The sequence below is a fragment of the Rhea americana genome, unplaced genomic scaffold (genome assembly GCF_003343005.1).
Source record: "Rhea americana isolate MKP2758 unplaced genomic scaffold, rheAme1 scaffold_168, whole genome shotgun sequence".
Classification (NCBI taxonomy): Eukaryota; Metazoa; Chordata; class Aves; order Rheiformes; family Rheidae; genus Rhea; species Rhea americana.
Window position 1 is genome coordinate 1318749 of NW_028185794.1, and position 23012 is coordinate 1341760.

The 23012-nt window shown below is 43.6% G+C and overlaps 1 protein-coding gene across 1 annotated transcript in view; it reads left to right on the forward strand.

Annotated features, from left to right (window-relative positions):
• Nucleotides 1-23012, forward strand: part of BBS4 (Bardet-Biedl syndrome 4) — a 45252-nt gene that overhangs the window by 16000 nt on the left and 6240 nt on the right. The window contains exons 3-15 of the mRNA XM_085300736.1: nucleotides 3275-3354; nucleotides 7047-7110; nucleotides 7944-8055; nucleotides 8650-8722; nucleotides 10648-10701; nucleotides 12283-12410; nucleotides 14296-14350; nucleotides 15684-15752; nucleotides 17022-17174; nucleotides 17324-17495; nucleotides 17993-18062; nucleotides 21731-21872; nucleotides 22315-22525. Of these exons, the coding sequence (XP_085156862.1) occupies nucleotides 3275-3354; nucleotides 7047-7110; nucleotides 7944-8055; nucleotides 8650-8722; nucleotides 10648-10701; nucleotides 12283-12410; nucleotides 14296-14350; nucleotides 15684-15752; nucleotides 17022-17174; nucleotides 17324-17495; nucleotides 17993-18062; nucleotides 21731-21872; nucleotides 22315-22525 (1383 nt within the window). The remainder of the gene's footprint in view (nucleotides 1-3274; nucleotides 3355-7046; nucleotides 7111-7943; nucleotides 8056-8649; nucleotides 8723-10647; nucleotides 10702-12282; nucleotides 12411-14295; nucleotides 14351-15683; nucleotides 15753-17021; nucleotides 17175-17323; nucleotides 17496-17992; nucleotides 18063-21730; nucleotides 21873-22314; nucleotides 22526-23012) is intronic.

The following is a 23012-nucleotide window of genomic DNA, read 5'->3' on the forward strand; positions in this document are numbered from 1 at the left end:
AAAAAAAAAAAAAAAAAAAAAAAGAAGAAGAAGAAAGAAAAAGGAGGAAGGTTTAAAAAAAACAGTTGATGTTTTCTCAGTCAGGTTTGTTGCTGTTTTCAGACCAGTTTTAGGGGAGTAAAAGCTCCAGTGTTTCCTCGATCCTAGCTAGGATTAGCGCAGTGAATTGCCTGGGGGAGCAAAACTCACTTATCTCGGCAGATGTGAGTGCCGGTCTCTTCTGGCTCATGTGGTTTTGTTTTCTCTCTGCTCTGTCTCCAGACAAGCTCTTTTAGATGACTCTTCTAGGCTTTGCAGTGTCCAGACCACAAGGCAGAACACCGTCCGTGAAACGTAGAGGTTGAGTGATGTTGTCTCCTTTCCTTTCCGTTTCCACTCGTTTCTCAGCGGCGGGTCACTAATGAGCAGGAGTGGCAATGACAGCAAACGCTCCCGTCTCTCCTGCCTGCCTTTRGCATAGATGTTTGAATCGGGCTGTGGTAAATTGATCAAGCTTACCCTCAAATCCGGTATAAAAATCTGTGTTCATTTCCCAATGGCATTATTCTCCTCTCTGATCTCCGCCGGGTTTTTTTCCGAAGCTATAGCGTTCCTACGCAGGATCAATTAGAGCTCGATGCTCTGTTCAGCGTTYGTCCTGACGTTTAGCGTTTGTGTCCCAGGACTGGGGCAATGTTGCTTGTTTCTTCCTTCCCAGCAGCATCCTTCCTTCCCAGGAGCGTCCACAGTGTAGGGGTGGAACGTAACATCCCGTCAGTTGTAAAGCCGTGAAACACCTCTTGCCTTCAGGAATTAACCGAGACATCTTCCAGCCACTTGCTGAGGTACCCCCAAAAGTTCGTGCTTGCTTTAAYGCAGTTTGACCTTTCCCATCTCAGCTGGGAACGTACACTAGCTAGCTAGCTCTTTAATTTATTTTTTTAAGGTTTAATGGCACCCTTTTTGCTAATTTTTCCCCTCTCAGTAAGACTTGCGCTAAAGTTGGTATCAGGTTAGAGACCAGGTCTATGGATCTATCTGGAAGGTCATCTCATTCTTCTGAATTTAAAACAAATTTCATTGCTTGTAACAACATAGAAGTTTGAATTTTAAGCAGTATTACCGTGCAGCATTGTTTGAATGGCATCGAATTGACAAATTATGCTATAGTTTTGTCTGTAAATGAAATCTCGAYGATTGTATAGGGTTTGCAACATCTGCACTTCAATCCCTGCTTACATAAGAGCGTAAGACATGCTCTAGTGGATCAGGCCAGTGACCCATCTGGCTCAGGATTTTGTGTCGCAGTGGCGTCCGGAGGCAGTACGCRGAGGGGCACGCGAGTTCGTGCTGTAGTTCACTTCTAGCATCGGCAATTGCTGTATTTGTCTAGGGAAAGAAAGTTCTGCCAGATCCTGGCGYCCGTAATAACTTGCACAGGGAAGTCATTATAAATGTGTGAATGAATTATGCAACCCCCAGTGGACTCCAGACCAGTAGCCCTGTAGACTCGTGATGAAACAGTGTTTTTCATAGCTGTTTAGGTACCACTTTTAACTCTTCCCTTGCARTGAAACCAGAGAGAAGGAGAAAGAAAGGGAAAACATATTGTCATCAGAAACAAAGTTAATTYGATCTGGGAACACAGATATTAAAATGCTTTAATTGGAAAGATCCACTTAATACAGAGYAGAGCAGAATTTGAAAATATTTGGATCTTTAATCTTTAAATTTCTCTTGAGTTTAGCATATTTGAATTACTTCTTTGTTTGGATTCTGATTTTTCTCTTTGTTTTTGGGGGGATGATTAAACCATCTTTGTAAAATATTTGAACTTACATTGCTGATGTGTACATTTAAATCTCAGCTCCATCCCAGTACAAATCTGGATGGATATTATAGAATACAAAGACAAAATGACTTTTAAATACCTATTTTCAGCTTCAGTTTCTTTAAGTAGTTTTAGTACCAGCCAAAGAAATTTTAGCTGTTTTTAAGTGCTCTCATTGCTGCTGTAGTGGGRTAATTGCGGAGAAAAACCTGGTGTGCTTGAGCAATATTTTTTTGCTACTGGCTGCAGGTACAGTCTTCACGTGATTAAAGGTCAGAATTCCTAAAAGATAATAATATTTTGCACTGATAGTCTCCTGACGTGATTCAGCCCGGACTGCTGCAGAGTTTCTTCTTTCTGCGATCCAACCTTGACCTGTGCTGCAGGCTGACGGYGATGACTGGGGACCATTTGAAGCAGCATCTTGTGTTAGGGGTTATTGGCAGCCAAGCGCGCACCTCCGTTTGCCCGCCGTGGGTTGGGGGGGGCCAGGATGCTGCATCATACGCGCTGCTCCTGCAACAAGCTTCGCCTTGCTCTGCTTCTGCGCTCCTGTCATAATATTGACTTGCAAACATACAGCTTTTTTGCCGGTCGCTATGGTTACCTCGCAGCTACCAGCATCTAAACTGTGGAAACGAGTAACAAGCAATACATTTCAAACCTTAATGAAATGCACAGCGGTGTGTTAAACTTTTAAACCCAACATGAATATCACCAAGCAACATCCATTTGTGATTTACCATAATTACTGCTGCAAGCTCCTTACAGCTGAAATACYGGAGAACAGGGCTTTCTCCTCCGCTACATCAAATATGTTTTTCTGCCAGTAGCTTCACAATAGCTCAGACCCGTGATGTTTCATCATCCTTGCACCGTTTCAAAGAACTACATTTGACCTTTTTAAATTATTCACACCTTCCCTTGTGGTTTCAGAAAAGCAACGTGTCCAAAATCTCCTCCTGTGTATAATACCTGTTTCCTCTCTCACTCCCAGAAACTTCTTTTAAAGAGATTTGATTCTTCTGTCCTAGTTACAAAACATGAGTCCAACTCATTTCCCCCAAGCTGCTTCTTGCATATCTGGAAGATCTCATCCCATTAAACCAGCATTAGTGTTGAATTAAAACRTATGCATAGTTAATGCGTTGGTGCTGTTAGCTCCAGTGACTGCACCAGAAGGAGCAGATGCCTCAAGTTGTTCAAAGTAGTCRTTTTCTGTTTCATATTAAGAGGTCTTGCTTGGTGTGTCTGTCTCAAACAATGCATTTTTATCCATTAGTTTGAAATGCCRCCTTGTAAAATGCAGTGGGCACTAATGATAAGGCGTTCTCCAGGCTCCAACTCTGATGGGTGCGATTGCAGTTCTTGAATTAGTTGTATTGTGCTTGGCAGTTCAGGAGATCTGTGCGTTCTCCACTGACCATTCTGATTTAGTGTGTTCTGCTAATATTTTACATGTAGCGCCGGAGTTACCAGTCCTAGAGAGAAARAACTGGTTGATCTATCTGCTCTACGTTCGCAAAGACTACGACGCRTGTAAGGTAAGAGCTACCTTTGAAAGTGGGCCTTAGAAAATATTTTGAGGAAGTTATGAAATGACATATGAGATCTAGCTGTGCTGTGCACCACATCCTTTGGCTGTACCATGATCATCTATCTACTCTGCACTGAGCACTGCCAACAGAAGGCTGCGGTGTCATTAGGACTTACGTTTTCTTCAGAAATCTCTGCACACCCAACATAATGTCCCTAGTTTGAAATTAGTCTAGGTCCTAGCCCCGCTCTTTTCCTGGGTTCCCTTGCAATAAGGAGACCAAGAGAAGATGCAATGAAAATAAGGGTCAAAACAACTTTAATCTTCTCAAATTCCTAGCTACGTTCAGGACTCAAAATTGCAATTYTCTAGAACTACCAATGAGCTCTGTATTTCACTGGAAGTAGAAAATTTCAAAAGAATTGCAAACCTCTCTTGTTCCAGCTGACGAAACAGTCTTCCCAACTAATTATGACTCAGTTTCGTAGTTCAGAGTCTCTCAATGCTACTACAGAGACACTATGTAAAACATTTCAGTTGAGTAAAACATTTCACAGCACAAGTGTGAGAAAAGGTCTTGGCTTTGCTTGAATGAAATTTGTTCATTTTGCACGTGATACGKGACACCCTCTAATTTCTCCTGGTTTTAGAGGGTAACTTGGAAGTGGTTTTTGATTTGGAACTGTAATGGTAAGTGAACTAAGGAAATGGCAAGCCTGTTAAACAGTGTATTTTCCTGATTTTTCCTCGTGGCTCACAAAACAGCTTTTGCGGTAACCTTGGAAGAGTTTGGCACCGGACCCATACCTTGTGAACGAACCCTCTATCCTTTTGCGCAGATATTACGTGTGTACGCTCAGAGGCCTGGACTTGTCCCAAGGAAAGTAGGATCGTAAACATGCCAGGATCCTCCTTCAGTCACTGAGGAGTGATAGCATGTCCGAAAGGCAGTTTGGATCTTAGGTGGGCTGAACTGCCCTCCGGTAGTCGCGCTCTCTCTCTCTCTCTCTCCTCGCTGATGTTACGCGGAGTTGCAAAGCTGACTTGCCTGCCCCCCCCAGGTGCTTGCCTTTATGCAGCATGAAGCCAGACATGTCCCAGATGTGCTGTCTGGGGGCTGACACCTTCAAAATGAAGGCGGTATTGCCACTGTCCCCGATGACTTAAATTTCTGTAAACTCATTGATTTCAGTATAGTTTGGACATCTCTTAAAAATCTGTTACTGCTCTTTTAAGACTTGGCTAAGAAAGGAGTGAGCTCAGTTTGGTTGGGTGCTCTTTYCCACTCCCTGCTTCGGTATGCCTCTCTCTAATGTGGCTTTTAAAAGTTCCTGCGTTTGTCCATGATGTAAAAGGCCWGGAAAGAATTGCTTGCTTATTAATCTTAGCTCCCCAAAATGCAAGGGTTAAAGTACAGCTTTCACAGTCCTACGTCTGTTTTGGGCTTGCCAAGCTTTTGACAAATGTTGCTGCTCATTATGGCAGGAAAATGATAACGCTGGCTGTTGGATTTTTTGATACCCTACTAGCCAGCAAGAGGCAGGGCAAACATCCCCCCGAAGCCTGAGGCTGCAACACCCGCTGTCTCAGAAGCACCGGCTCCGTGGTGCGCCGGAGGAGGGGAAAGGAGAGGGACAGACCCTGCTAAGCAGCGAGTGTCACTCGGCTCTCGCCCTTCACGTGCAAAGCTAATAAGCTGTGTAGACTGCTTTGCAGCATCACCTCCAGGTCTTTCCCCTAACCGTTTTTCACAGCAGAAATCCTCCGCTTCTGTTCTGTGCAAGGAAGGAATTACTAAAATTACCAGATGCTTTTCGTTAATTAAAATCACTCATTGTTGTTTGGTCTCCTGCCAATATATCTAAATTCTGTCAGCAAGTTAAATAAACTTAGGAGGAAAAGCTGGGATTCCAGATCGTATTTCTCAGCACAAAGCCTTTCTGCTGTGGAATCTTTTAGGCCTTAAAGAATTAATCAGATCTCTCTCGTAGAGATAGCTCTCTGTTGCCCTCTCTTGCTCTGAGAGCCTGATACGATGCAGATGGAACAATATCGGGTATCCGTATCCCGAAGATGTATTGTTTATGCACGTCTGATGATAACGTCTGTAAAGACTAAAATGGGGATTTACGGAAGGACTCTGATTAGCACCTACAAACCTAAAGGGAAGAGCCGCCTAGAGTTGTTCTTCCTTTTCCTTCCTCTAGTTTTCTCTTCATGAGTGCAGATGCTCTGTGATAACTCGTCTTGCCAGCAGCCTGCATTCCTTTTACGTGCTGTGCTTTAGRGTCAGTTTTCCTCCTTGTTTTCAGGTCCTTTCATTTGCATTCAGCTTGGAGGCAAGGAATGCAGAGGATGCAGAAGTTGGAGGAGCACCAGGTTATCGCAAGCCTGGAAGAATGCCTTTTTCGATTCGCCCTCCRTCTCTCCTGCTTTTGAGCAAAGGAGGAATCTTGGAGGAAGCAGAGTTCAGTTCTTAGTCACAGTCTGCATCCTCCCGAAGGTCACTCTTTTTGACTGGCTTTCTAATTTCACATCRTGTGTGACTATGCAATATAGCCAAACTACCCCCAGCCCCTCAAACTGTCAGCTACGTGAGTGTAGCCAACAAGAATTTACATTTTCATCATTCTTTCTCGTTCCCTTTCCCCTGTACACGTCATTTGTGCATTGTGCTTTCCTTGACTCAGCTGCGGTTGCTCCAATTCAATTTATTTTTCCACAAAGGATGTTTCCATAGATTCCTTCTGGCRTTTTCCCCAGGTGATATCTAATTATCTTTGGTAATAGGAATGAACAGAGAAATACTAAAGGGCTGTGGAATTCTTGGCACGGGGCTCTTCACAAACTGTGATGAGTTGGCACTGTTAGGTTCACCRTTGCAGTTGTGCCATCCCCACTCCAGTGCCTTTGTCATATGTGGGGTTTGTTTGGGTTTTTTTAGGCTTGACAAATTTTGTGAGCTGGGCACTAAATGTGCATTTCACTCTGATCCGTGCTTCCCTATTGTGGAAGTATCTTCCACTACCTTGGAGAGGCAATTAAAATATTCCTTTTTAAAGAAGAGGGAAAAGGACATATATAGTCCTCTGCCATTGCTAGGAAATAGAGCCGGTCACAATATGGCAAAAATATCATGTACTTAGTTGAGAAGTTGAAATTTGTAAATGAGTAAAATCTATTAATTTACACAAATCTATACACCTGAAACTAGATCTCTTTTATTACCTTTATTAAACTGTTAAAAGTTTACCACTTTTGTAGAACTTTAATATAGTATATCACAAAAACTAGCTACAAGTTTTCCAAGCACAAATTCTGGTTACATGAATGTCCTGTTTGTCATGTCCCGTGTGATACCATCTTTACTGGTCACATGAGGAGGAACTTTGTTAACATGATGTAAGATGTTTGAATTCAGGTTATTTTAGGGCACTCTGCACTGAGGACAGAGATAGCACGGCTATATATAGTAAAAAAAAAAAAAAAAAAAAAATCTGCAGAGCAATGTTGCAAAAGGCATTTAGAAATCTTTTTTTTTCCATAGGGATTGCTCATATTGAAATATTAGAAGGTTTTGTATTTTTTTGAAAACTATCATGCTGCAGGTTAATATGGGGGAAATAGTCTGCCAGCTAATTGACTTTTTAGTGCTGAAGATTACATTTGATTTGTATTCTTTCCATTTCCTTGTTTCAGGCCCTCATCAAGGAGCAACTCCAGGAGTCTCATGGAATGTGCGAATATGCAGTGTATGTTCAAGGTATGTTCATGAGGCATCTGAAAGTTGGGAGTTTTTTTGCTACACCGAGTTATTTCTAGTTTAAGATACGGTGAGCAATAAGAAGGGGGAACAACTGAAGGAAAAGGGTATGAAATTTATACGTAAATGATACATTTTTGACATTTTTCCACTTGCTATGTATAGTTTTGAAATTCAGGATTATCTCAGGAACATACAAATTACATTTTCTGTTTTCTCTTTATTGATGAGTTTGTCTTCCGTTCGTCCTCAGACTTGGGACTCTTGGTCTTTAATGTCTTCATGTTTGATCAGATTGTGTTTGTATGCTGTGAAATGTCTTATGGATGCTTGTTTTCTGTTAGAGCTGCAAGGCCTGGGTGACTCTTACCTTACTGTTGGCTTTAAGGATGGCCCTCTTCTTCCTCTCCTGCCCTCCATCCTCTCTACAAGCAGTCCCCCAAAACTTGGCCRTGCAATTCAGTGTCATGTGTCACGGCAGCAGATTACGGGAGTGGGGGACAGCTGAGGTTTGTTGGCCAAGGACATCTTGCAGCCTGTGAGGTCTGGGGGCAGGGGGAGAAATCCAGGCCGTATCTTAACTAACAGTTGGCCAGGGTTTAAGGCTGCCTTTATTCTAAAGAATGGAAAATTTCCAAGCAAGCACAAATGCTTTACATGCTTTTTCATTCTGCCCTCAGACACAGAGTCTGCCTGAGGTTGCTGCAGAGGCGGAAAGACCAAATGAGTGTTGTTACAATGTATTTGTACTCCCTGTTCCATCCCTGCTGTCAGAAAAGCACATTTTTCCTACAGATAATGAACTAATTTGCCTGATATCTGTTGTCTTGCAGCTCTGATATTGCGCCTGGAGGGGAAGATTCAAGAATCTCTTGAACTTTTTCAGACGTGTGCCATTCTGAACCCTCGAAGTGCTGACAACCTCAAGCAGGTGGCACGATCACTGTGAGTGCTGTTTTATTGCTTCTCTCTGATGTGCCACCCAAGACCTTCTATGCTTTGTTTTTCTCCCAAGCATCGAGTGAAATCCCAGGCTGCTTAATTCTGAGCACACTTCTTCCTTATCAGCAATTGAGCTGGTTTCCAGAAGCATGGGCCAGCCTTAAAAGCAAAATCTCTTATCTGCTTAGCTGCTATTGTTGTATTTTTAATTTGTGTTTTAAGCAAGAGGCAGTACACTAATTCCTAGGTCTACAGCTAACGGCGCTGTCTTGAGCTGTCTAGTGACTGGCCTTACAGGCTTCTTTCTGTCCTGAGTGTCCTCTTTCCTTTGAGACAAGGACAGACTGTAGAGACTGTGGGTTCATTCCTTACATCTCCAGTACTGTAAGGGAACGCCTCGCATCTCTCAGATCTGATGACATTGTCCCTGAAAAGGAGCAGTGCTGGCGTGTTACTCGGACTGTAAACTTCTCAGGGCTTCTCGTGCAGGTCTCTGGAGAACTAGCAGATAGCATCACTTCTTACTGGCAAAGGGGACAGTGGTTGTGCAGCGAGTTTTCAAAACAGGAAAAAATAAAATTTGAAATACTTTCACAGGTTTCTTTTGGGGAAACACAAGGCAGCCATTGAAGTGTACAATGAAGCAGCTAAGCTCAGTGAAAAGGACTGGGTAAGTGTATCAGTAAGTTGCAGATTATTGTGGTATGCAGATGTTTCTGTACAATCTCAGGAAGATGGCTGCAGACTTGTTCCAAGCAGAGGTGAGCTCATGCTGCCTGCAGTCTGAGCAGAGTGGGAGCTGCGATGCTGAGAAGCAGAGCTTTTTAGCACAGGGTCCCTAATAGCGATGAGGCTCGGCAAGCTTCTGGTTTAGATCACAGGCACAGGGCATCATTTCTACCTGCAGAAGCCCACACCTTGTCTTGGGGCACAAACACAGACCCATGCTACATGTTTGAGCTTTGCAGAGTATTGCTGTTAGCATAGCCATATACGGTACACAGAACTAGACTTCATTAAGGAAAGCATAGGAAGTCACTTCCTCTTTGGAAACCCTCAGTTATCATTAAAACTTGCTTGAGTAATCAAATTTTTGGTAATGCAAAATACCATTGGAAGAGATTACCCTCAGATTAGCTGAAAAGGTTGTACTGAGTATGACCTGTTTAGGCAAAACACAGGCTGATAGCTGTAGGAGCAATAATTAAATTAGCTCTTCCAAATAATAAGGAAAAAAAATGAAGGAAGAGCACTGCAAAAGGAAAAGCTGATGAGAAGAGAGAGGACATGGCTTGCAGTTTGGGAACARCCATCCACGTGTGACTGTTTTGCGTGGAGAGGTGTTGTTTCTAAGACAGACTTGCTACCTATGATCTCATGCAGGATGCCCTGTTCACCTGCAGGCTTACGCAGAGTAATGGCCTCATTCCCCAAGACAGCAGCCACTCACTTCTTTAGCTGTGATTTTGGTACTCTGTGTCTGAAAATCAGACTGAATACAAGGATGCATTCGGTATAATTCTCCTCTTCAACTCAACCTCTGCCAGACAACTCAGAAACCTTTTATACAGTGAATCTTCTTTCAAGTCTGCATTCCCTGAGCTAACCGAGCAGCCTGTAGTATGTGCTTGGCAACCCTGTTTACAACCACAGCAGGCAGGCTTCAGTGGRTATTTTGATTAGTAATTTTCCATACCTGGCTTAGCACTGGAAGCAGTGCCAGCCTGTGCTCTTCCCTTGTGCTGTATCATTCTGCGAGCCGTAGTAACCAGGAGTAGCTCTTTGATTCTTCACTGTTCTCCGCAGTTGGAGAGACTACATGGAGGGAAATGCCATTCAAAGGGTGTTAATGTGGAAATAGGAGAGTTTCCTTTTAAAGGCCAAGGCTGTCTAAACTGATGAAGCAGTGAAACTTTTACCAGAATAGAAACAAGAAACTAGTGAGCCCTACATTTCTACTCCCCAAAYTGTAGCAGGGTGAAGAAGATGGCAYGTAGCTTGTCTATTAAACTCTTGGCAATGTGTTAGAGGTGCGATTTATTCCCTACAGTGTCACAAGGGTGTTTAGGATGCCAAAGTGATTTTCCTACTGTGTTGCAAGCRTGTTTAGGATGCTATCGGGATATCAGCTCTTTTGGTGCTTAACTTCTATTTTGGAAAGCTAAACACATTTTTCAAATTGGGCCCAGATGGGTGCATTATTGTGCGTATACTACTGCGTATCCAGTCTACCTACGGATAGATTGAGAGCCACCCATAAGGGCAACCTGTGCCAGCTTCAGAGATCTCGCTGGGAACTGAGCCACGTGGCAGCAAAGAAACCGATCTTTGCTCCTYGTTTTCCTAAGTGACCATCCTCATTTCTCTGCAGCGGACTCCAGTCTTTCCCGTGCAATGAGGCTGTAGGTTCCTGAAGTGCCTTGCATTTATAGAGCTGTTTGAACTACAAAGCRAGAAGGGTGTGGGCAGGCACAGGGGTGGCTCCATCCGGGTTGGGGTGGCTGTTACGTGTCTTGGCAGGTTACTCAGCACAAACCTCAAACCTCATGCTGATTTGTTTGTTGTTGTTGTTTTTTGTTTGTTTTGTGCATACAGGAGATCAGCCACAACCTGGGTGTGTGCTACATGTACCTGAAACATTTCAACAAGGTAATGCAATACTTATCTTATCTACCTGACAAATGCGAAGTGAAGTTCCCCGAGTTTTCATTCTTTTTGGTAGTGGCTTTTTTGAACTAGATTTTTCAGAAAGCATTTCTATTTTTAAATGGATGTTGAGGAAACCTCAAAGAACTGCCTCAAACTAGACAGAAAACCCAGCTGTGCTCCAGCAAGAGCTGCTTCTATTTTGGAGCCTTTTAAAATCAGACCCATAGCCATTGCTGGTTTTTGAGGATGCCAGTTCCATCTTCTCAGAGCAGCAGCAGTTTGACGATTAAGACCCAAACTTTGCCACAGCATGTAAACTGCTTAAACAATTGTGCCTTGTGCAGAGAGTTTCTTGGGTCTGAGGGATATAGCTCTTCACTTAACCCTTCCCAGGCACTTGGAATGAATGGGTTTACTTAATAAGGGAAAAATCAGCATTTAGAAAAACTTCATTCCCAGTTTGGCCCCTTTTCGCCCTGCTACTAGAACAGGGAGAATTCCTTTACAAAGGGTCTTTGGGGGAGAAAATGAAACAAAAACTATCCCTTCTGCCTGAGATAWGGGTGACAGTCTTCCTGAAATCACTGTTTTGAATTGGACTGAGCATTACATCAGCCACCTGAGTTCTGATCTTTAGGGACCTCTGTGGTTTTTGAATTCCTTCTTGGATATATTGTGGTTGACAYAGACATTCTCAAGCTGCTTCTGGTGGAATGCTGTGGCGCTTGCACTGAACCTCTGCTGCATTCCCAGTTAGAGGCATCGCTGTGAAACAAGAAGCTCTRGAGTATAGGTTCATACTTGGGATTTATCATACTCACTAACATCTTCCATACTGGGACTTCCTAATTTCTYGGCTGTCCCACAGGCCTGAAATACAGCAGTCGCCCTGGGCAGAAATACATGCTGAATACATTCATGAGGACCTCTGCAGTTCAAGGAAGCTCATGGAGATGATTTTGGCTTTTCAGTAGTTGCTGGTAGCAAATACTCAGTATTGCAGAATGCCTTTCCTTTGTCAGCATGTCTCTTTCTAATATATCATGTATTCAGAACAGCACATGTTTTCTACTGTCCTGCTGGCTGGGCCTGGGGTAGTGAGAGGAAGTCATGCTTGAAGGTATCTCCTGTTAGAGAGGATTGGTTTATGCCTGACAAGAGCTGATTCGTTCCTCTTGTTTACTTGGCCGTCCCTGCTTATTGCTGGAATAAGCATTTTAGAAAGAAATGAATTGTGGTGTACCTATTAACCTAACAAATCTAGAGCAGCCCTCAAACCAAACTAATTCAAATGCGGGAACAGGCAGTCCTGTGCTCCTCTCTTCCTTGGGAGGCCATTGCCTCTCATCTTTTGAARCATTCAGCTTTGTGTTCTTCTGCCCCTAAAAGCACATGGCTCCYGATGCAGAACTTGTTTCGACGGTTAGGCGGGGTTTTTCTAGCAGGATTCTCCGAGCTCTGTGGGTTAGCTSTTCCCTTTCACTGCATGCTAGCTGCTAGGGATTGCTCCTAGGCTGTTGCTTCACTAAGAACTCTGTAATCATTGATTCTTTCTTTTATTCTCTGTGGTTGTGTGTTCAGGCACAAGACCAGCTCAACAATGCCCTAGAGCTCAACAAACATGACCTGACTTACATGATGCTGGGGAAAATTCACCTATTGGAAGGGGAGACGGATAAAGCCCTTGAAGTCTATAAGAAGGCAGTAGAGTAAGATTAAATCCTTTTTCCTATCTGTCCATGTCTCAGCCCATGCCAGRAGAAATTTGATTGGTGTCCCAGATCTGAATTCAAGACAGAAAAGCATGATTAAAAAGCTAATGGTAATTATAGTGTCTCGCTACAAATTTGGCACTTTCAAGCTCTTCGTCTGTCTCTGCTCTCAGCTGTAGTCCTCCTCCTGCTGACAATGTGTCAGGGAAGAAGGTAGCTGTTCGAAGGTCTGCCAAGAAAAAGTGGAAAGCAAATGGATGGAGATGCCTGGGAGCAAGCATTTCCAAAATTGACTTTTATCGACTGAAAAGATCTAACCCTGCGCATCTGTCAAAAGTCAGTTGTTGGGTTTCTTACACTGTTTTCACTTGGAATAGTTTATATTTGAAAGAGTGGGAGTAGGCAGAGCAGAGATGGGCTGGTGTGCTGTAAGATTCTATCAGCCAGTCAGTTTCTCAGTCCTGATCTGTCTTGTTTGAAGGCATTTCTGAGCATAGATTGGCATCCAATTTATCAGTGGTTTTAAAAAGTGTTTTTTTTAATGTGGAGAAACACGAAAGGAAAGCAGGATGTCCCTAACAGTAAGGTTGCTGGAAGCCAATGGCAGATGTACATTTTCTACTTGTCCTTTTCACATACTTTGTCCTTAAACATCTGCTTTTGGCTGCTGTCTGAGAGTGTAWTGGGTTAATCTAGAGTGTTTATTATGTAATTAATCCTTGCTAAGCATTTACTGTGTTTATATTTGTTATCTTGATGTTCTCCCCCGCCACACACACACTTTCTTCCTTACTTTTATTTTTTTCCCCCTCATCTGACTATTATATTTTGTCTGCTGTTGCCAGCTAYGGGATAGTCTGTCACTACTGTCTGTTTCTATAACACCAGACACAGTGAGTTTTTGTTCTGGTTAAGGTTTAAAGGTGCCTAGGTGATTATAAATACTACACTGCTTAAGGCTTGATAACTCAGTTAACTGCAGTGACTTGAAAACTCAGTCCTCTTGAGGTGAATGAGGCCGTGAATGTGCAGGGTCCCTTTCTGCTTTTGTGTGTGTGTGTGTTTGTGTGTGTGTTCGTCTTGTTTTGTTCTGTTTCATCCTATTTATTTCTTTATTCAAAAGCTACTGGGAATGAGGATGCTTTTGCAAGTATTCACAACATTGCTGGGTGCACCCCAAATTGGCAGTGAAGGTTTGGGAGTTGCATGCTCCGCTTGAAAACACTCGGGACGTTTTTTTTCAGYCTTGCAATGCTGAACGGAGTGGTGTGTATTGCTGGGGTTGTGTTTGTTGCCAGGGTAGAGGCCGTCTCAGTGCGGAGGTCTGGGGGCTACCAGTGCACCCACAGGGCCGTGGTGAGCACTGCGCAGCTGCTCTGTAAAACCATATTTGTTATCTTTTCATAGGGTAGTGAGTTAAAAGGCTGAAGATAAATATGTGTAAGATCCATCAGAAATGCTGAGGATTGCCTGTAATATTTGGCTCAAGAGGCTTGGGATGGTTTATAGGAAATGATGGGAAATACCAAGTTCTGTTTCCAGGTCTCTGATGCAGACTCACTGTGAATCTGAGGAAAACTGTGTTACCTTCTTGCACCTCCATTTGCTTGCATTATAAGATCCACTTCACAGAACTATCGTGACTTCTGTCAAAAGGGCATCTGAGAGCTTAGATGTGACATTGTTCAAAGGAAGTCCCCATGATGACGCTGTTCTAATGTTGGGTTTAATAATAACAGTTAGTTTCCTTGGGTGATAATAATAACAATTTTTTTCCTGGGGTGACACTAGTGTAATGTAGCGTAGTAATTCCRTGTTCTGCACTATACCTTGTCTTAGAAGGGCCAATACACAATGCAGCTCTTTGTTTTTTGTATTACAGATTTTCTCCAGAGAACACAGAGCTCCTTACAACTTTGGGGTTACTCTACCTGCAGGTACTAAAAATTATCTAGGTTTTATTGCAGAGTTAATTTCTATGTATCCTTTTATCAGTTTCACACATATCTCTAAAGGCCATGTTTTATGCGGCAGAACATGCTTTTCTGTATCTTCTTTTTTTTTTTTCCTTTTACTGCTAAGAGGATGTTGCTTTCCTGGAACTGAGCCAGACCAGGAATTCTGTTTGGCAACTGCCCTAATTTCATTACAAATCCTCCAGGTACAATAAAACATGGCTAGTCATTACCTTGCTTCTCTACCAGGAGCCTAGCAAGTTGTTCTCCTAAAAGCAGCCATGAAATTGCTAGGGCTAATGCACCTTAGAAAAATATCAGGAGTGATTTAAATAGCAAAAGAATGTTTATTGCTCCTAGTCTGTGAAGTATATGGGAAGGATCATCTGTTTTTTYGAAAAGTAAGCTTTGCTCTGGAGATAGGGAAACTGAGTAGGAGACCTGAATATCTTCAGATGGATATGTGGGGATTTAGAAGAGAGTYTGATATGGGAAAGCAATCTGCAAGATAGAAGTAGTGTATGTGCAACATGCACAATGTGAATTTAGCCCCCAGTTCTCCGTGCTGTGACTCACGTGTTGTGTTTATCGTGTCTCTGGATACATGCTCGCTCTTGGAAGTTGAAAAAGGCTTTCACAGTCTTTCCCCTCACTGCTAATTACAGAAGGCTCTGGACACTGATGCATCAATATAATTGCTGGAGTGAAAAATCGACTTTTCATGAGTTTTTATGACCAAGGAAAGACTCCAGCAGCCACAATTTTATCCTGGTCAGACTAGTACAATTCTGGCATAACTCCATTGAAAACAATAAGATTTAAGTGATTCTAAGTAGTTGCATGCTCACATATGTGCATATTCCTGCCCACTAACATTTGCAGTCCGTTAGAGGGCAAGGGGAAGCTCTCGTTTTGTRAAAAGAGTGCACAGCATCCTGAGGAGTGAAGAGTTGTGGTGAGGGGCTCAAGGATGTGCCGAGAAGTTTGTAGCTKGTAGTTTCTCTTCTGAAAGAGATGAAGGAGCAGAGGAATATCAATCCAGAGTTCCCTCCTGTGTAGAAATGTCACAGCGTAAACTATATAGAAACATTTGTTTTGGTTAGAACAGTGGCTTTCATTAAACAAAATCTATTTTTAGGATCTGTTTCGTAAATTATTAAGCAAGAATGTTTGTGTGTAAGGGGAGCACTGTAAAACTCACTCCTCTGAATCCTAGTTTTAGTTGAACTGGAAGTTCTGGTATCCAAAAAGCATGTGTGCTCCTTCTTAACCCCCTTATTCATGAACTTCTGATGCTCATTTACTTCTTTGCCAGCTTGGGGATTACCAGAAGGCTTTTGAACACCTTGGAAACGCGCTTACTTATGACCCCACCAACTACAAGGTATTGTGTGGACTGGAAAAGAACCAGCTGAATGACGATGAGAAACCTCTTAAAGCTAATTCCAGTATCAGAGCGTTGCCATCTAAGTCCRATGCCTGAGCCTGGGAAGGCTGAAAAGGATCATGCCCCAGAAAGCTTTCTCTGAAATACTTTCTTGTACCTTTTCCTGGGGAGGGAATTGTGTGTGTGGAAGGGGAGGGAGGCAGAAAAGAGGATGCTAGGTTGATGCCTTTGGCTTTTAATCTGAAGTGGCACCTATTTTTTGACAAATGGAAATCATTTTACTATGAAGTCTTCAAGGCACTGTTTCAGAAATCCCAAGAGCTCTGTCTGAGCGCTGGTGACTCCTAGACATGGAGCACAGATATAAGTGATGTCTCATAATCTTATCCTCCCATCCACTTACACAGCTGTCTGTGCTGGCTGCTGTTGTGTACTAATGTCATTTTCCCTCAGCTGTGGTCTGGAAAGCTGAGCCTGGCATCCAGCTTCAGTTCTTGATTCTGAAACAGCTTCTCTTTTTAGGCGTGTTAGTTCATTTCTCTCTGCCTCTTTCTCCTTCTGTATGATGATAACGATGTAGRGTATTGACGTGTATGGTTGACAAATGATACATGAAAGCAAACCAAATGTTATTGTGAAAACACCTTTACACTTACAAATTTTATTTGTCACWGTGAAATATTGTAAATGACTTAACTAGCTTACTGTGGTTTAAATATAGTGTGTTGAAATCACTTGCTCTTCTTTTCGTGCATATTTCTGTTAATTTGCAATATCAGCCAGTCAGTGTGAACTAGGCAGGCTTTGCTGCATATGTCTTGCCTGCGTACGTTTTAACCTCCAGTTAACTTGCACCAGAGCTATTTCTAGCCGTACTCGTAGATAAAAAGAAACAGCTAGTGTACAGATCTTCTCAAAGACTCAGGAACTCTGGGAGTTACTGCTGTTGCCCCAAAACATCCCCTAAGCACTATTTCTGAGCCAGTTATGTTTGAAATATACAGTCAGGAAGAAATGGATTCCCTCCTTTACCCTGTCTTCTCCTGCTGTATGTTGGGAGACTCTAGAGTCCTCATCTACTCCGCTACCTTTTGATCTTGGCAGCTACTAGGAGACATTTGAAAAAGACATTTGTTCTTGAGAGGGTTTCAGTTTCATTTGTTCTTGAGAGGGTTTCAGGTGACGGAAGACAACTGTCCTGTTGTCTTCTTGCCACATTTGGGGAAACCAGGTTCCTCAGTTGGTCTCTCTCATGTTCTTTCGAAGGCCACCTTGGCAGCAGGCAGCATGATGCAGACCCATGGAGATTTTGATGTTGCCCTCACCAAATACAGGATGGTAGCTGGTGCTGCACCTGAAAGCCCCCCRCTGTGGAACAACATTGGAATGTGCTTCTTTGGCAAGAAGAAATATGTAGCAGTAAGTATCTGGTTTCCTTACTTTTTTTTTTCGTTTGTTTCTCTCTATCTGAAATTAACTTTATTTTAGAACAAGAGTCCTGCTGTGGCAGAGACAGGAGGTCTGATCCATCTGGCCTGTGTTACAACACATGTTGTTCCCTTTTGAAGGCTATCAGTTGCCTGAAGCGAGCAAACTACTTGGCTCCCTTTGACTGGAAGATTCTGTACAATTTGGGGTTAGTGCACCTCACGATGCAGCAGTATGCGTCTGCTTTCCACTTCCTCAGTGCTGCCATCAACTTCCAGCCCAAGATGGGAGAACTCTATATGCTCCTGGCAGGTACGCAACRTTCTGTTACCCAGATCTGGTGTATCCAGCTTAGGAGACGTAACGTTTYGGAGAGAAAGCTTGGGCTGAAGCAAGCAAATACTGGACAAATGCTGTAGCAAGGAGCTGTTTTCCCCTATGTCACAGGCAGGTCTGAATAGTCTTTTCTGTATGTCTGTTGTGGATAAGAGGGTTAAATTGCAATGAGATTCAGATCAGACATTAGAAAAAACTCTCTATCCTTAAGGATTTGGCTCTGGAATAGATTGCCTAAGGGAAGGATGTGCATTTCCAGCACTGGAGATTTGTGTGATCAAGCTAGACAAATACCAGTCGGAACGATATAAGTAAAGTCGCTGGTGGCCTGAGGCAGGGTCAGCAGTCTGGACAACCTTGCTAGGTACCTTCCGCTCTCGTTTATTTTATGAATTAACGACACTCCACATTGTGTTAAACGCGAAGTCCTTGTGGTGCATGAACCTCTGTGTGTGTGTTTTGTTTTGGTACAGTTGCTCTGACAAACCTCGAAGATGTTGAGAACGCAAAACGTTCCTATGAGCAAGCTGTGGCACTGGACAAGTAAGTCCTAATCATATCTGTTGGTTGTTTGATCACATTGCTTTTCTTCCCTGTACCTGTTTTTCTTTGCATACTTTGTCCTCTGTCTACTTCTACCCCACGTGGTTCATAATAGGGGGATATTTTTATGCTTGGAGCATAAATCGCTGCAGATCACTGTTCTTAAAACTTTTTGGGGGTACAGGTCAGCTCTGAAAAATGAAAGAGAAATCTTGTTTCAGACCAACCCAAAGCTGAGTTTTATTTTGTTATTTATACAGCRAGTCGGTGATAATGACTTTGGATTGTAGACCTTCTTCCGGTTAATATATATACAGAATGGAGTGGATTCAATAGACGAAAAAGAGTCYTCCCAGAATATTTTGTAACCCAACGTGCAAGCACTGGGCAGAGCAGTGGGAGACTAGGTATGAAGCCTGTTCTGAGTTGGGCAGAGGGAAGATCTTTGTCTGGGAGAATGTGGGCAAGAAGCTGATCTAAAMGAAATAAAAGGATAGCAGTGGCAGCTCTTTCTCCTCCATTTTACGAACAATGTTTACATTCACTATCTAGCCCCTAAAATCAAAGCACGTGGTTTCAGATATGTTAAAGCGAACMATTTCAGTATTAAAAATAGTCGTCGTATCATTTCAGCCAGAGAAACAAATTTATCTCAAATCCATGAATAATCTTTGCTTTTTTTCCTACTTATTCTAACTAGTAGATGATTTGATGATGATTCTTCTCCCCAGTTTACTGTGAATAGTTGCATATTTACAGCAGCTTGCACAGTGCTCCTGAGCCCAGGAGGATGTGTGGGCTGACAGCAGAGCCATACAGCAGGTCCTGGGGAAAGTCCTTTCCATCTGCAGTGGCCACCGCAAGGTGGCACGAGAAAATACGGGTCCCTTTTCCTCACTGCTTTTTAACCTGGACACGCTGGCCCGGTTTCTGCAGTTCTTCATACTTAGGCATCAACAAAATCACAAAAGCAGATCTGGATGTTATTTCCGCATCTCTTTCAAATGCCAGCAGAGCTGGGCAGCCCCTGCAGAGGAACTGAACCTGTGCGACCTAATGATGTGTCAGAGAGATTTGGAAATGTTCTGTTACATTGCAGCGTGAGAGCGTTTTGCAATTATGTGTCCTACCAAGTCAGTGGCTGCAAGTCGAGCTGCAGTTGTCTTTACCTGGCTTTCCTCACCAGACTTCCATGCCTAGCAAGGGAGTGTGGGATCTGCAACGGTTCAGACTGCCCAACCGTGAGTTTGTTTGCTTTGATCAAAGAGCAGGAATAGAAATTTAGCTCCACAGCTTTGCCTAAATATTGGCCACTAGTACAATGCTACAGCCATATAGACTTACCAGGAAAATAAAACCCCGTCAAAGCGAAAATTAATGCCGACTGCCACAGACTGCTGGGAGGAATATGCAGGCTTTGCGGCTTGTTCAGCTGACATCCCTTACATTTTCCGTAGTAATTTTTGTGGCTGAATGTGTGTTCCCACAGGCTTTCCTTGCTGGCATATTATGAACAGCTTGGCTTGGATGAAGATAGCTGTGTCTGTTTTCATCACCATAAATACTTTCATAGCAGCGCTATGACATTTGGTTTGGGTGCCATATTGGGGTCTGGAAGGGAAAGTATCTTGGAAAAATCTTTTAAAAAGATGTCTGCTGCTCTTCTTAGTATTGTTATTTAGCTTCTAGTTGCACTTTCTTTCTGTGATTATTTAGCCATTGATTTTTCTGACAGTCATGTTGCTTCTCAGCTCTTGCAGGAGAATTAGTTTGGTAGGGTTCAGTTATTTTTAAAGCTGGCTATTCCCAGTTTCCAGTGTGATGTTGTGTAGGATTGGGTTTTTTTGAAAACTTTATTGGCATTTTTTGGGGTGAAGAGATGGCTTTTTGATATCTTTTGTTTTTCACACATTACTTCCTTCACTTTGTCAAAGACAGTGAGGGTTTGGGGGTTTTTTTGAGTTGCAGGATCAGTGTCTCCATTAAGGGAGAGACGATGGTTTATAAATGCTATTAGGTTCTTTCTAATAGTCGTCTTTGTCACAGCACTGTCATATAACTTAAAAGAATTGATAGTCATGGCTTGCAGATGACACTTTCTATTTACTGAGCAGTGTTAGCAGAAGCTTTCCCCTTCAGCACTCTTCGCAAAGAAAGCTCTCTCTTGGCTTGACACCCCCGGTGTGGGTGCTGGAGTCCTTGGATGGCTCCAGCTATCCCCGCTGCACTCCAGGAGAGGGCACTAGTCTTTTGCTCAGATATATTCAATGAAAGTACGAAGCATCCCTCGCTGACCTGCATGCCGTGATACCTGTGTGTGGCCTCTCTGCAGGGATCTGTAGCTAGACAGCGCTCTTCCATCGCGCTCCTCGACAGCCTACCCTCTGCTGAAGTCCATTTGGATTCAAGAGAAATCCTCACRTTGACCTGGACTAGTAACTCTTCTGCATTCAGTATTGTAGTGAAGACAGTAGATGATCTGGAGAAGGAGAATAAACAGAACATCTCCTCCCTTCTGAAATTGTCCATGCACATGTTGTTCTGCATCCTGCATCAGGAGGGGAGGCAGGACTGCASAGGGCAGCACAGCACATCTCCAGTGCTGGGTTCCTCTTTGAATCCTTCATTGAGAGGGATCGCCTAGCTGTTCCTCTATATCTGGGTGTACAGTTGCATATGTTTTTTATTGAGTAAATGAGAGGGRAGAGGTGGGGGAAAAGAAATGTAAGCAGAGTGCTCTGTAGCGTGCTGGTTTGTAGAACACGATCAATAAGCATGAGTTAGTTCCACWGTTTGTCCTGTCCCGTGACAAGCTTTTCTCCTACAAATTTGGAGAGCTATGACAGCCTGAGATAGGTCAGAGCAGAGATCAGCTTTCACAACATGATGAAACCCCTGCAACTGCAGTTTCCGCTCCAGGAGCGAGAGGATGGGCGATCAGGCAGSAATTTGCGTTTGGAGGTACCTGCTCGGTTAATGGGCACTTACTCTGCTCCCAGCTTACAAGGACACTCCTGTGAGTCGCTGGTCAAGTACAAAGACTTGGCTGTTGCAAGGAGGAGCCTTAAAGGGGATGAGGCAATCCAAAGAGCTATCTACATCGATGSTGACATTGTGGAATAGCACCAAGTCCATGGGACCAGACAAACATCTCAGTGTTAGTGTTTCTGCAGTCAGCCAGGCTTCTGCAGCTCCCTAAGTCTGCTCTTCCTGAAAAATGCAAAAGCTTTCTGCATGTTTTTACTCTGCCGTTTTGTAGCGAACCAGGCCCCAGCACGCTGTGACTCTCTGTTACGCCGCGTACCCCTCCGCTCCTGCCRTGCGATGTTTGTGGTTCTGAGATTGGTCTCAGACACTGCATGCATTTTGAGGCAAACGCTTGTGGTGTTTGAGTGAATCTCATGGTTGCTGACAAAGCGAGCTCACCTCCTAACGGAGAGAGGAGGTTATTTTTCAGAGTGACTAACGTGGATATGACCTGAGAGCAGTTGAAACTGAGCACTGGAAACCAGTGAGCAGGTGCTCCTCTGCTTCAGGGCCACACATCCTGTGACTTGTTTGTGCCAGGCAGCAGAGTATCTCCAGCTTTGGTGCTTGGGCCCACCTCAGCGTTGTTCTTGTCAGGATAAATTTTCTTGCACTGAATGTACCCTGTGTGCTTGCTGCAGGTGCAATCCCCTTGTCAACCTGAACTACGCTGTCCTGCTCTACAACCAGGGGGACAAGAAAGGAGCCCTCTGCCAGTACCAGGAGATGGAGAAGAAGGTCAATATGCTGAAGGAGAGCAGTTCTCTTGACTTTGACCCTGAGGTAGGTGCCTAAGAATTGTCAGCAGGAGCTAAGTAGCTACATTAAGACTGGCAAGAAACGAGCAGGAAATTTGGTTTTTGAGTACAATTATTAGGAAGAAATTCTACTTGTGAGACTTTCTGAGTAGAGCAATCACCTGCTGAGAGCTGCCTGCTTCATTTCTGTTCTTTGAAGCCCAGTTCTTACATCAATACACAGCAAGACAAGATTCCCTCTTAATTAAGGGAATGAATTAGGGAGATGCGTTTCCCTCAAGCACCAAGGCGCTAGCCAGCTGCACACAGCGCGCTCTCCCCCTTTGGCTCTCCCTTTCTTGCGCGCTCTCGCTTTCTCTCTCTCTCTCTCTCTCTCTCTTTTTTTTTTTTTTTTTTTTTTCCCTTATGGCTTTATTTTCTCAAGCGTTCCTGTTTATAAGGGTTTCCTCTTTTTGTTCCTTGAGAAGATGGTGGATGTGGCCCAGAAGATGGGAGCTGCCCTGCAGGTGGGGGAGAGCCTGGTTTGGACTAGACCTGCTAAAGAGTCTAAATCCAAGCAGCGAGCTGCTCCATCAGGGAAGTCGTCCAGCATTCAGCAACCTTTGGGCTCCAACCAGGCCCTGGGTCAAGCCATGTCCTCAGCTGCTGGGTATGGGAAAACCACGCAGCTTCCCTCAGGTATTTCTCTTTTGCATTTCTGTAAAGTGGAGGTATGGGAGGGGTAAATATTCAAGAGGGAGCAGGGAAATCTCTCTCCYTTTGGGTACAGAGTTACCACACGTCTTTAGGAGGGTATTTGCTTGCTTGCGTGGTACTGACATCATCAATACTGACATTTGGGAGCTGCTTTCCCACCTTCCTGAGGATGCTCTGCCTCCAGGGTGTTGTGCGACCCTGCTTTTGCAGGTGGTGTGGAAAACCAGGAAAGTTTGTTTTCCTCTCTGATCCATGGTGGATGAAACTCCATTAGCAGGGGGTTGATAGCTCAGGGACGGACGTGGTTTCAAAAACCAGACCTCTTGTCTTGCTTTGGAAGAGAGCAGCAGCTGACACACACGTGAAGAGGGAGGCAAGCTGCTCGGTGAAGGGAAACGATGGACGCTTTTCTGAGATGCATTCTCATTTCCTTTATGAAAATTGCTGCAACTGGATTGTTTTGAAGTTG